Source organism: Meleagris gallopavo, chromosome 3 (genome assembly GCF_000146605.3).
Source record: "Meleagris gallopavo isolate NT-WF06-2002-E0010 breed Aviagen turkey brand Nicholas breeding stock chromosome 3, Turkey_5.1, whole genome shotgun sequence".
Classification (NCBI taxonomy): Eukaryota; Metazoa; Chordata; class Aves; order Galliformes; family Phasianidae; genus Meleagris; species Meleagris gallopavo.
In genome coordinates this window covers 52,881,783-52,893,749 of record NC_015013.2, presented here as the reverse complement: position 1 = coordinate 52,893,749, position 11,967 = coordinate 52,881,783, and the positions used below count along the sequence as shown (strand labels likewise).

The 11,967-nt window shown below is 39.2% G+C and overlaps 1 protein-coding gene across 1 annotated transcript in view; it reads right to left on the bottom strand.

Moving 5' to 3' along the window:
- Nucleotides 1-11,967, bottom strand: part of MCM4 (minichromosome maintenance complex component 4) — a 12,652-nt gene continuing 685 nt past the window's right edge. The window contains exons 2-16 of the mRNA XM_019614343.2: nucleotides 11,877-11,961; nucleotides 10,658-10,821; nucleotides 10,479-10,571; nucleotides 10,260-10,355; nucleotides 10,061-10,156; nucleotides 9,473-9,611; nucleotides 8,816-9,036; nucleotides 8,173-8,293; nucleotides 5,764-6,023; nucleotides 4,152-4,517; nucleotides 3,725-3,852; nucleotides 2,297-2,504; nucleotides 1,758-1,986; nucleotides 1,508-1,641; nucleotides 1-1,172 (exon numbers count right to left, since the gene is read on the bottom strand). Of these exons, the coding sequence (XP_019469888.2) occupies nucleotides 1,080-1,172; nucleotides 1,508-1,641; nucleotides 1,758-1,986; nucleotides 2,297-2,504; nucleotides 3,725-3,852; nucleotides 4,152-4,517; nucleotides 5,764-6,023; nucleotides 8,173-8,293; nucleotides 8,816-9,036; nucleotides 9,473-9,611; nucleotides 10,061-10,156; nucleotides 10,260-10,355; nucleotides 10,479-10,571; nucleotides 10,658-10,821; nucleotides 11,877-11,961 (2,433 nt within the window). The 3' untranslated portion in view covers nucleotides 1-1,079. The remainder of the gene's footprint in view (nucleotides 1,173-1,507; nucleotides 1,642-1,757; nucleotides 1,987-2,296; nucleotides 2,505-3,724; nucleotides 3,853-4,151; nucleotides 4,518-5,763; nucleotides 6,024-8,172; nucleotides 8,294-8,815; nucleotides 9,037-9,472; nucleotides 9,612-10,060; nucleotides 10,157-10,259; nucleotides 10,356-10,478; nucleotides 10,572-10,657; nucleotides 10,822-11,876; nucleotides 11,962-11,967) is intronic.

Sequence of the window (11,967 nt, the reverse complement as noted above, 5' to 3'; positions counted from 1 at the left end):
TTTAAAGGAGTTTGGAATTTTATTAAATTGACGCTTCTGACATCCATTACATTTTTAACTTGGATAGAAACAAAGTTGCTCCTTTGCACTGAAAGCAAATCCTTGAAAGTTCAGCTACAGTGAAGCAAACTGTATTTTGCTCCTAACAAACCAGTAGCAAGAAAAGTTAGGTTGTAAGGTGCCCCTTTTCAAATCATATAAATTCACGTGATCTCTGTTGGAAGCAGTGGTATAGCGCAGGAGTACTTATTTCAACCCTTTTAACCTGAAATAGTTAAGCATGCAGTTGAGATGAGCATAGTGCTGTCTGCACTGAAGTAAATTAAGACAACTCTTCTGTTAGTTCAGCTGTTTGAACTGTAGCCATGATTGACATACAATGGCTGAGTGCATATATATATCTACCCAGCCAAAACAGAAGATTCTCCAGCCACGCAATACTGTAACCTTGTTCTTTCAGGACTTACCTATCCTTACTGTAATGCCTTGTGGTATCTTAATTTAGCCAGTCATAATTAAGATTACATTAAGAAACTTCAGTTTCAAGTAGAAGATACTTGCCTTTTTCTTTTAATCTTGCAGATACTAGCACAAAAGTACACAAGTTAGGTTTAAAAAAACAAAAAACAAAAACAAAAAAATCCCCACCAACTTTCATGCTCTCAAAGCTTTCCAGCAGAAATCAGAAATTCTAGATTGAAAACTGTTTATCACAAGATATGCATGTAGGCTTTTAAATCAAATAACTTTATTACAGATAACAGCAAAGTCCAACTGCATTTATCAGTCATTTATGATGAATTTTTACAATTTCATTGGAAACGCATACAGTGATGTTAGCATGTTCTACAAAACATAAAAACACAGCAATAAAATACTAGTAATTACATTTTCTCAAATGTAAATAGCATTGCTTAAAGCGTTTTGGACCTTCATAATGGTTACTACTCTATCAGCACAAGAGATTAATTGGCACTTACAGCAAATGATAGTCCCAAAACTTGAAGATCTTGCAAGCTGGCAGCACTGTACAGAAGACAAAGTAAAAGCCACAGCTGGCTTGCGAGGAAGGACAATCCTTACAGCAATCTAACAGTTTTTCCAGTCACAGTCAAGAAGTCATCATCAGCCAAGGCACGAAGTGCTTCCTCAAACATCTCTTTAGTGACAGCCTAAAAGAGAAGAGAAAAATCAAGTAAAGATGGAGGGAAACAAACAAAACCAACCAAAATACTTTATTTCCTATCACTTCTCTTATCAAGGTTCCTTCCCTTCCCATAAATTTGAATATGTTCTGCAATTTAGAAACTCCATAGCTGAGTTGTTTTTTTCCTGCCTTCCAAAGTGACAAAGATTCAGAAATCAAAGCTTACACAGTGGAACTGGCTTTCCAGTCAAATTAACAATGCAATTTGAGGCAGAGTTTATGTTGATCTGTAAAAATACAATGCTTTTATATTAATGAGACTGTAAAAAAAAGGAGGAAACAAAAAAGCAGGAAGCTTACTGTGTCAGACTGTGCTCGGAGATCCTCAAAAAGCTGCTGATACTTCAAAGCTGGTGTTTTACCCTTGGACTGGATAAGCTTCTTCAAGGCTTGAGCCAACTCCTCTTTCCGCTTACGAGCGGTTGCGCTCATTCCTTTTAACAAGAAAATAATCACCTTGTAGTACTAAGTTAGAGAGGACAGGTTAAATTACATTTAAAAAGTGACGAAAGCCCCAAAACATCTGTTTTATCCCTACAAAAACACAAACCTGTAGTGAGGATGGATATGTCCACAATGCCAGTCCTTGGGTCAGTAGCAGACTGCTTCAGAGCTTCCCGATGGAGGCGTTTTGCTTCTTCTACATCAACGGTTTCAACTTTCTCAGAAAAGCGTACTTTAGCATGGGCTTCTGCCAGTCGGATCAGAGATTCGAGTTGCCGAGGATATGCAGAAACCATTCCCCTGCCACTTCCAATCTTCCTCATGTCCACATATGCCTGAAAACAAGACAGGCATTAACTATTTCAGTAAATCCCGTTACTGCCCTAATTTACAAGTCTTTTTTATCCCCATCTATCAGCAACTGTGGAAAGCCACATGCTTCAAACATGATAAAATCAAGCCAATGCCTCAAAAAGTTACCTCAGGATTACATACAGAATTACTTTCATAGTACTTCCCTCTTTCCTTTTAAAAGCTTGTGATTTTTAGAGGTTTTGATAGGTAGGAAACAGAAATAGTTGAGCATCTTGCCCTTTCTGAGAAGTCAACAAAGACTTGGAACATTCTCAACAGCAGTTACTTTACCTCAATAAGGGCTTGGCTTGCTTCCTCACTTAACCTGGGATTTATATAACCACGAGCAAAGGCAATGTAATCCCTCAGTACTGCCATGTCCATGTACTCCTCCTCCAGCCTTTCTTCACTTTGATAGTACAGTGAAACTAAGTGGCGAGCAAGACGTCTGTCATACGCTTCATCACGTGGGTCCAACATTAAAAAGATCAAGTCAAATCTGAATGGGATAAGAATCAAATATGAACGTGTATACTTTCCTGCAATTTAGAGTCGCTTCTTTTATGGTTTTTCCACTTCACAATTAGAATTAGGAGATGCTACTATAAATGGAAGGTGCTTTTAAACTGAAAGTATTTTTCCTCAAACTCTTTTAAACGCAGCTGGTGGAAGACCTGGAGAGATCAAGTCCAACCCTCAGATCAGTTTAGATTTGCTTTCAACATATGCACTTTGAAGAGAAGATACATTCTGTGAAATTCAGTTCAAAGCTGACAGTCTTTTTATTCGGGAGTTTTAAACAAATAACAAAGGACAAACTTACTGTAAGAGCTATAGCCCTGGAAAGCAGCAGCAATCAGAGTGCATAGCTATTCACTACATGCATATAGATGTATATGCATTTAAAATAAATACAAAATATCTGGAGTTTATACCTAAATTAAAAAAAGTTTACATAATAGTTTTGCAAACAGTAGGTAACATTGTAGATAACTGCAAATAATAATTTTCTATAGCTAGCCAGTCGTGTATTTTCAAAAGCTTAAATCCAATAAATGGCAGAAACGAGACATGCTCAAACCTAGTTTCCTTCAGTATATCCCAACTAAGGTACTTACCTGTTACTGTCAGTGACCTTTCATTGAATTCTAAACTATAAATGGTGTTCTCAGAATATCCAGCATACCATCCACACACTTTAAATTAGTGTAGGATCTCCTCACAGTTATAGTACGTAATATACACAGTTTAATTTTACATCAGCAGACGCTAAATGCTGTTTTAACAGCCACTGTGCAAGGCTACCTCTGCCCCCTCCCTGACTGAATTTCACAGGATGAAAACAAGCAGGCACAGAACTTTATAGAGTACACCACATCCAGTGCAAGTTCCCTAATCATCAGTGTTTCACTTCAAACTTATACAGGGTTATGAAAATCATGCTGGGTTTCCGTTCAAGTTACCAACTACTGTAAGCTTCAGGGTAACTCCTCTGGAGGATGATCCTGATACAAAGGGGGAAGGAAAAAAAAAAAGCCAACAAAAGAATACAACAAAAACAAAAATAAATATCTACAGATTTAATCAGATCTTCTGTTCAAGATGAATATGCTAGAAGGCAGTTCTCCACTCATGCAGAAGTTGCAATTCTGATTCTGCCATACTGAATCTTTCTCACAACACGTAAAAAAATGAGATATGTGAGGAGGTGTTCAGTACCTTGATAACAGTGTGTGAGGAAGCTGTATGTTTTCAATAGTAGTCTTTTTTGGATTCCATTGTGATTCTATAGGGTTAGCTGCTGCTAGAATAGATGTTCGGGCGTTCAGTTGACAAATGATTCCAGCCTGTTAAAATGAAAAAGCAGTTCTGGATTCAGAACCTTCCTAAGATCAGTGTTATTTAATGGGTTTCATAATCAAAAAATTCATTGCAGAAGACTTCTAGGGTAAAGCAAGAAGAAAAGCATCTGGAAATAATAGTTTATGCAAGGATAGCCATATGTACATAAGAACAAGATATTACATAATTTAGGATTGATCCACTGACAATACTAGGAAAGTACGAAGCCTGGTTCTGGTAACTTCTTGGCTTCATCTGCCCTGAGCTGATGCTTAGAGCAACTTGGAATTAAGCAGACACCAACCTTTGCAATGGAGAGAGTCTGTTGTTCCATTACTTCATGAAGCACTGATCTTGTGCTTTCATTCATTTTATCAAACTCATCAATGCAGCAAATTCCATTATCACTGAGTACTAAAGCGCCTGTCTGAAGAACCAGCTGCCGAGTTTCTGGATCCTTCATCACATATGCAGTAAGACCAACTGCACTTGAGCCTTTCCCAGAGGTATACTGGCCTCGAGGAACCAGGTTATACACATACTGGAGCAGCTGGGATTTACTAGTGCCAGGATCACCGCAGAGAAGAATGTTGATCTCTGCACGGAAGTTGCCTCTTCCTGTGTGAGTGAAATCCTTTCTTGATCCTCCAAAGAGCTGAAGTAGAATACCCTAGTAAAAAAACCAAACATGCTCTCTAAAGTCAAAATATCAGCTCCTGTATAGTTAACAGAGCCAAATGAACTGTTGCATTCAACTATCTATCGAACTGAAATGGCTAAAAATAACTGATAAGAAAGAAAGCTTTCATTGTAAAGAAAGGGTTCTTCCTTTTTAGATATCTTCAAGTTAATTACAAACATACAGTTATACTATTAGGGACAACACAGCTTCCAATTTCAGTAGCCAATTCTGCAGATAATTGGAAGGCCAGAACAGACTATTACTTACGCTGAGGCTATACTTAATCTAGGACCACAGTATTATTACCTCTCCTGTAGCATCAAAAAAATAAACAAACTGCTTTTTATTCAAGACAAAAATCAAGCATTTTCTTTTAAGAAGATATTCACAAAATAACACGAAGTTCTTTAGATGCACATAAATTAAGTGTTTAAGGCTTTTATTTATTTGGAATTTGCCAGTATTTTCTCCTTTCTACTTCCCAAAGAAAGTCTACAACTACAGCATTAGCAAGGAAACAGAAGCAATTAATATCTAACACTGAAAAGTATTGAAATTTTTAGTATAAACATAGGCTTTTAAGCTTATGAGTAAGCTAGAATTATTGAAATTTCTTTCAGCACAGAAACCTTACAATAAAGGCACGGAACAACTTATTCATATTAGTTCTCAGGCACTTGTAAGTATTAAAGAAAGAAGTCTGGAATGTTGCTGTGAACAATGTCCCTCAGTGAAGGTTCCCTAGCTTTCCTCAATTATACCTAGCAGCATACACCTGATACACTGTATTACTTTTATAAGGAGATAATAAAAAATAGAAAAGACAGTATGTGCATATCAGGAGAAAATTGTTGCCTTGAATTTAAACTGCTTGCAATCTCAGCAGCCCATAAACTCTGATAATGCACATGTCTATGAAGAAAAATATGTCAGTTTAAAAGAGTTGCAGTCCCTTATTATACCTTGAGACACCACTATTGACTGTGGTTTGTTTTCCCAGTTCTGCTGTCTTCCTACCTTTTCAACATCTTCCCTTGGATTGAGTCCTGAAAACAATAATAACCAACTCTATCCTGACAAGTTCATAATTTTAAGACTGCTTGAGATCCAGGATTGTTTTGGTTGTTTTTTTTCTTTTCAGTTTAATATTTTGAAGTCTCATTTCTATAGCAAATAATTAAGTGTACTTGCACTTCAGAAATGTTTTACAAGCAAAATACAGAAGTCATTTTACCTTTTTAATATCTTCATGCTCATAGATACTTGGGGCCAGTGCTGAAGAAAGTCTCTCATATATGTCTGCTTTGGTAGATAGCTCTTTTAGAAGTGCCACACGTTCCTCTGTAAACATTTTTTGCTCCGTTTCCTCATCAACACCATGCAGGCGTTTTGAATCAGTCTTGCGATAATGTATGACATCAATGTGGGTTTTATAGACAGATTTTACAACACTGACCCTCGGATTAACTCGAATTGGGACTGCCCTGTAGATACCTAAATGCAATTAATGACAGCATTAGATAAAAGAAACATATTAACTCTCAAACTGATATCTTTGTTTTTCCTTTGCGAAGTAAAGCTATTCAAAATGAACCAACAACTTTAATCACTTTATTTCCCACTACCAGTAAGTCACCTGGAAGATGATGGAACACACTTAAGTTGTCTGCATCTACTCTTTTGCGAGTACATGTTCACCATTCCTGTCAAAAGTGTTCTCAACAATGAAAATGCATAAGTAATATTGAAACAATAAAATTGAAGGCTCGGTGCTTTGGAAGTCCTGGTACAAAAAAACAAAAACAAAACAAAAACCAACAAACTCTGAAGCCAGACTTAACCTTTTAGCTAAGTGCCTGTATGGAAACTGCTGAATCACAGCCTGAACCTCTGTCTGATCACCTGAGGCGAGCAATGAGTCAGTCATGGGAGCACAGGTGAAGGCAATTCACCTCTGCTGCAGGAAGGGGTGGAGCTTGGCTCCACCTCTCCTAAACCTATTTAAGAGCTGACTACCAGTAGGAAAGGATCTCTTCTGGAGATCCACTCTGCTGGAGTTTCGTAAGTGAGCCCAGGATACAGGTAAGTGTCTTATCTTTTCTGCTTTGGTGTAATAATAACTACATAGCTAAGCTCTCTGGTATACCTCATAACTATAACATCTGTATGTTCATTGATTGTACAGTGCCAAGTTTAGTAACAGGTTTATAATGTATCTAATCTGTAAGGGCAGTAGTACAGTTATTTTAAGACACTGCTTTTTTAAGATGTATTTGAAATACCACAAGACCTATTTATTCTATGTTATCAGTCTCCTGATTGCAGAAACTACTTAAGAGGCTGTCTCCTTCTTACCTGCATTCTCAGAAACACAGAATTCAGAATCATCAAGGTCAGAAGGTACCTCTGCAGATTGTCTGGTCTAGCTAGGGTCTCAAACTGGAATCAGCTAGAGGAGGCTGACACAGCTGTGACATGTTCTGATAACCTCCAAGGGTAGAGACTCCACAGCCTCTTTAGACAACCTACTCCAAGGCTTGACCATCCATGCATTAATAAAAAACACCTTCTCTTTTTGCTTTATTAGAATTTCCTGAAGGGAAAAAGAAGTGCCCGTTTCTTCATGTGTTACCATTGAGCACCACTGCAAAGAATCTCTCCCTGTCTTCATAACTGAGCAGATATAACTACACAGTAGGTACCCTGACCCTTCTCCAGGCTTAACAGTCCTAGCTATCTCAGCCTTTCCTCATACGACAGTCTTCAGTTCTCAAAATCACATCCCTTCACCAGATTCATATTAGTATATCTAAGTCTCTTGTGTATTGGAAAGCCAGCGTTCCAAATGCGTCCTTACCAGTGATGAGCAGAGGGGAAGGGATCAATTCCCTTGACCTGCTGGCAACACCCCTACGTGCATCCCAGGAAGGTGGTGGCTGAATAGCTAAACAGTGACCTGGTTTATTAAATACCTTCCTTAGGGACAAGATGATGTTGACTGGCCTGTAGTTGTCCTGGTCCTCCTCCTTGCCATAGAAGTGACATCCAGACCCTAAGCAATCTTCCCCCAGTGTCCGTGGCCTTTCAAGTATAACTGAATGGAGATGCAGATACACTGGCCAGCTCCTTCAGCACTTGTGGGTACATCCCATCAGGTCCTATCCAGCACATTGTCATTTTTAACAGTTCACTCCTGCAGGTTCATCTCAGATAGGCACATAAAACTATGCATCTGGAACTGTGAAATGACTCACTGAAAGTCTTTGGAATTGTTTCCAACCCATTTTCTGGTTTCCCTAGATAATTTAGTTTTGAGCAAAGCCTCACAATTATCTGAAATGCCCCCAAAAAGACTGAAAATGACAGATTACAGCTACAGGGGACACACAAACATCTGGAAAGAAGGAAGCCTTTCTCATAACAAATACAAACATTTGCTACAAACAAGCAAATAATATGCATATTAGGTAGTAATATGCAAGTCAGAACACATTTCTACTTTACAGAATTTGTTTTATGCACATTACCTTGTCTAAGGAGTCTGGCAATTGAACACAAGCAATTGGACTCATGGATTAAACTCATTAGTTAAACTACCACAGTTCAGTTAAAAAGGAAGATACAAACAATCAAAGAATTTTACCTGTGACATTAACTCTATCACCTGGTTGAACTTTATCAACAAGGTCATTGTGAGCAAACAGTGCAACTGTATGAGGTGTTTGTCCAGCGGGCATATCTTCAGGGGATTCCTGCAGTTTGATCTAGGAAAAACAAACCAAGTTTAATGTCAAAAAAAGAAAACTGTACACAAGGTGTACAAGATCGTGTATTATCACAGCTTTCCGCATCATTTTTAATTAGGAAAACTGATCAAGAACAAAACAACTCCTCTCGAACAACAAAAATGATTACTAATAAAAAAAAAAAGACAGTGAAAACAAAAAAGTTGTTCATTATTATTGATATGGCTAAAAAGTTGCTAATAGAAAAGGCTCATCTAGTCCAGATATAAGTGGGCATACTGTGAGTAAAGAGAGTTCCATTTAGAAACATTAAGATGTATATACATTTCATTTAATGCTTTCAGTGTATTTCTTCCCCCATGTATGGGCTTACACTCTCACTAAATTCTTTCATATATGATAAAGGGAGAAAAATATTTCTCAGTTTTCAAAACCTTCCTTCTCTAGATGTGTACTTTCATGCTCCTGATGAAATTAGGGAGAGAGGAAGCAAAACCTGGAAAAAAGCTTCATTTTAGCCAATATCAAAGTGCAACATACCATCTGTTTGTCAGAAAACATGGATCTGTTGTGAATCAGAGCCATACTGTGCGTTGTGTTACAGTTCTTGCACACTGATGGTTCAGCAATCCTGCCACGATCAATTTCTACTCTTGTGGTGAATGCGCAGACCTGGCACTTAAAGAATGCTTCTTGCATCTCAGGAATTAACTGGGAACTCCTGATCACCATACCACTGATGGTGATAAGTTGATCGATGTCTACAAAATACAGATACTTATGTCATCACATCACAGTCTTTAAATTTAAAATAACACTTGAAGATCTACGTCCTGTTAGTTTTCAAGTCGGAAGTGGACATCCAGTTAGATATCACTATTTTGTCACAGACAAAACAAAAATTGTCGTAACTATGTGGTATAATGATATTAATATAAGTATTTATACAAAACAGTCATCTACTCTTGCAGAAGTAAGAATGTAGTAGCTAATGACAGATAGACTTCCTTTAGAGATATGTTTTCCACTTGGACTCTACTGCATTTGATTCCAAAACAGACCTATGCAAAATGAAGGACATTGGTATGGGTGGACCACGAGTCTGGTTTTCAGTAGTCTGTACATAAATTGTGTGTTAGAATTCAACTTATGTAAATCCTCCAGATTGTTTTCTAACATGGCAATTTAGAAGTTTACCTTCAGGGTTTAGGCTTCTCATATTCCTAGTCTTCAGTGCATTGTACGGCCGCACTTGAATTTGATGTTCTAATATGGAATCAGGATAGCGATCAAAAAAGATCTCATTGGCAGCCATGTCAAACGTTGGGATAACTTCCTGTGTAAAATTGGTAGGAACAGTTAAGCTTAGAACAGAAAAAAACCACCATGCACTGACAAGCCGCAAACCTAACAGAATATTTCTGCATAATACATTTTAAAGTGCCGCTGATCAGCCAGGGATGTAAAAAAAAATAAAGAAAAAAGAACACACAGTTGGCATTTTCCTACATAACAGGCAACTTACTGTTAAATCAGATTTATTTATTTAACTGTTGCAAAAGAAATGATGGAGCACTCGGTGCAATGCAGTTTAACAGCTAATTTTATGTGCAGGAGATATCTATCACAAGATCTAAAACTTTTAACTACTATGAAATAAGACATAAAATGAAGAATTAATGATGCTAAACATAGAAAATAAAACCCCACATTTAAACAAAAATGTTCATAAACAGAAAGATGAAAAAGTCACTTAATAGCCAGTAAACAAGTGCAGTACTTCACCTGAGGATAGCAGATGAGCTGCCTGTAAAGATTTTCATCAAACGCTCTTAGATGGTCACAGTTTACATTCAGAAATGGTTCCCCCACCATATTAATCTGCAAGATGTTTGAGAATAAATTTTTAGCTTGAGAGCATATAAGAAAAAAAAAAAAAAAAATCAAAACCCAAACATATGTCATTTTGCTATGTTAGAAGTACCTCTTCAAGTCGTTGCATATAGCGTGGCTGGTTGAGATCCAATCCAATGTCTTCATCCTCTTTTGCCAGTGGATCAATGAAACGCTGAAGAAATTTCTGGATGTCAAGGACAACAGGAAAATATGAATTGAGATGTACACACTCTTAGTTTGTATGAAGTCCAACTAATGTGTGCAAGACAAACTAACTTTTCATTTTAAAAAAATGTTGCTAACTTACCTGGAACTTTTCTTTGCAGGAGGCTACATTAACATCTGTTCCCCAGATAACAAGCCTTTGTCCAAGGGACTGCTCAGCCAGATCCTCAGCTTGCTGCAGAGAAAAAAATGAAATGTACACAAATACAGGAAGCTGCTCTGAAAGGAACTGTCAGACACAAACCAGAAGCGTCCACCTACCCCATCTGAGTGTAGATCAACCTGTCTGGCCTTGCGGACAGAGCCGAGGTCGGGCCGCTGCCTGACAGGTGTCCCCCGCACACCGCTGCGCGGGGTGCCTTCCACCCGGGAGCTGGGCGTGCCATAGGTCAGCGGTGAGCTGATATCGAAGTCCAGAGGAATAGCTGCAAAGAGAGTGCTTCATCAGGGCTACCAAGCCATCGCTATACACTGCAAGCAGGACTAAGATTCTGCCTGGATATTTCTGATTCATTCTTCTAATTCTGCTGCCATCAAACGAACAGCAGTTATCAGTTCCAGTGCTCTGCTAACACCAGAACAGCAGTGATGTCACATGTCTGCTGAGCATCTTCCTTTGTAGAGATCACAGAATGGCTTGGGTTGAAAGAGACCTTGAAGCCCACCCAGTCCCACCCCCTGCCATGTGCAGGGCTGCCCCCCACCAACTCAGCTGCCCAGGGCCCAACCTGGCCTTGACAGCCTCCAGAGATGGGGCACCCACAGCTTCTCTGGGCAGCTGTGTCAGCATCTCACTGCCCTCTGAGTAAAGGATTTCTGCCTAACATCTAACCTAAATCTCCTCTCTTTTAGTTTAAAGCCATTCCCCCTTCTCCTACCACTATCAGACTATGTAGAAAGTCAACCTCCCTCCTGCTTGTAAGCTGCTCTCAAGTACTAGAAGGCCATAATGAGGTATCCTCAGAGCCCTCTTTTCTCCTGGCTGAACAAGCCCAACTCTCAAGCTTGTAGAGGTGTTTCAGCCCTCTGATCATCTTTGTGGCCTGCCTCTGGATCATCTCCAACAGCTCTGCATCCTTTTTTTGCTGGGTGCTCGAGACCTAGACACAGTACTCTAGATGGAGGGCAGAACAGAGGTGGACGATCACCCCCCCGCCCTGCTGCCACCTCCTCTTCTGATCTCTTCTGAAAAACCACAAGCTGTAGGAAGTGACTTTAAAGCACGACAGCGTTTTGAAAGCACACTGATACTTAAGCATAGAGTCCAAACGCAGCATTTCAGTCGAAACAAACACATTTTTCAGTGCTTTGGTAGCAGCAAGGTGATGTTAATTAACAATAATAAGGTAATCCTACTACAGAACAACAAAAAACCTCGCAAAGGCAGAAAAAGCTTTTAAAACCAACACGGCACCCTACTGACGAGTACACAGCACCCTCCCGCTGCCCAGCTCCAACCCGACCGACGGAGGGAACGCACCCGAGTGGCGGAACTGCGGCGGACTGGAGAAGAGGGCGTCGGGAGCTCGGGGGCTCTGCTCGGCGGGCGGGGAGGTGGGCAGCGGCTGCAG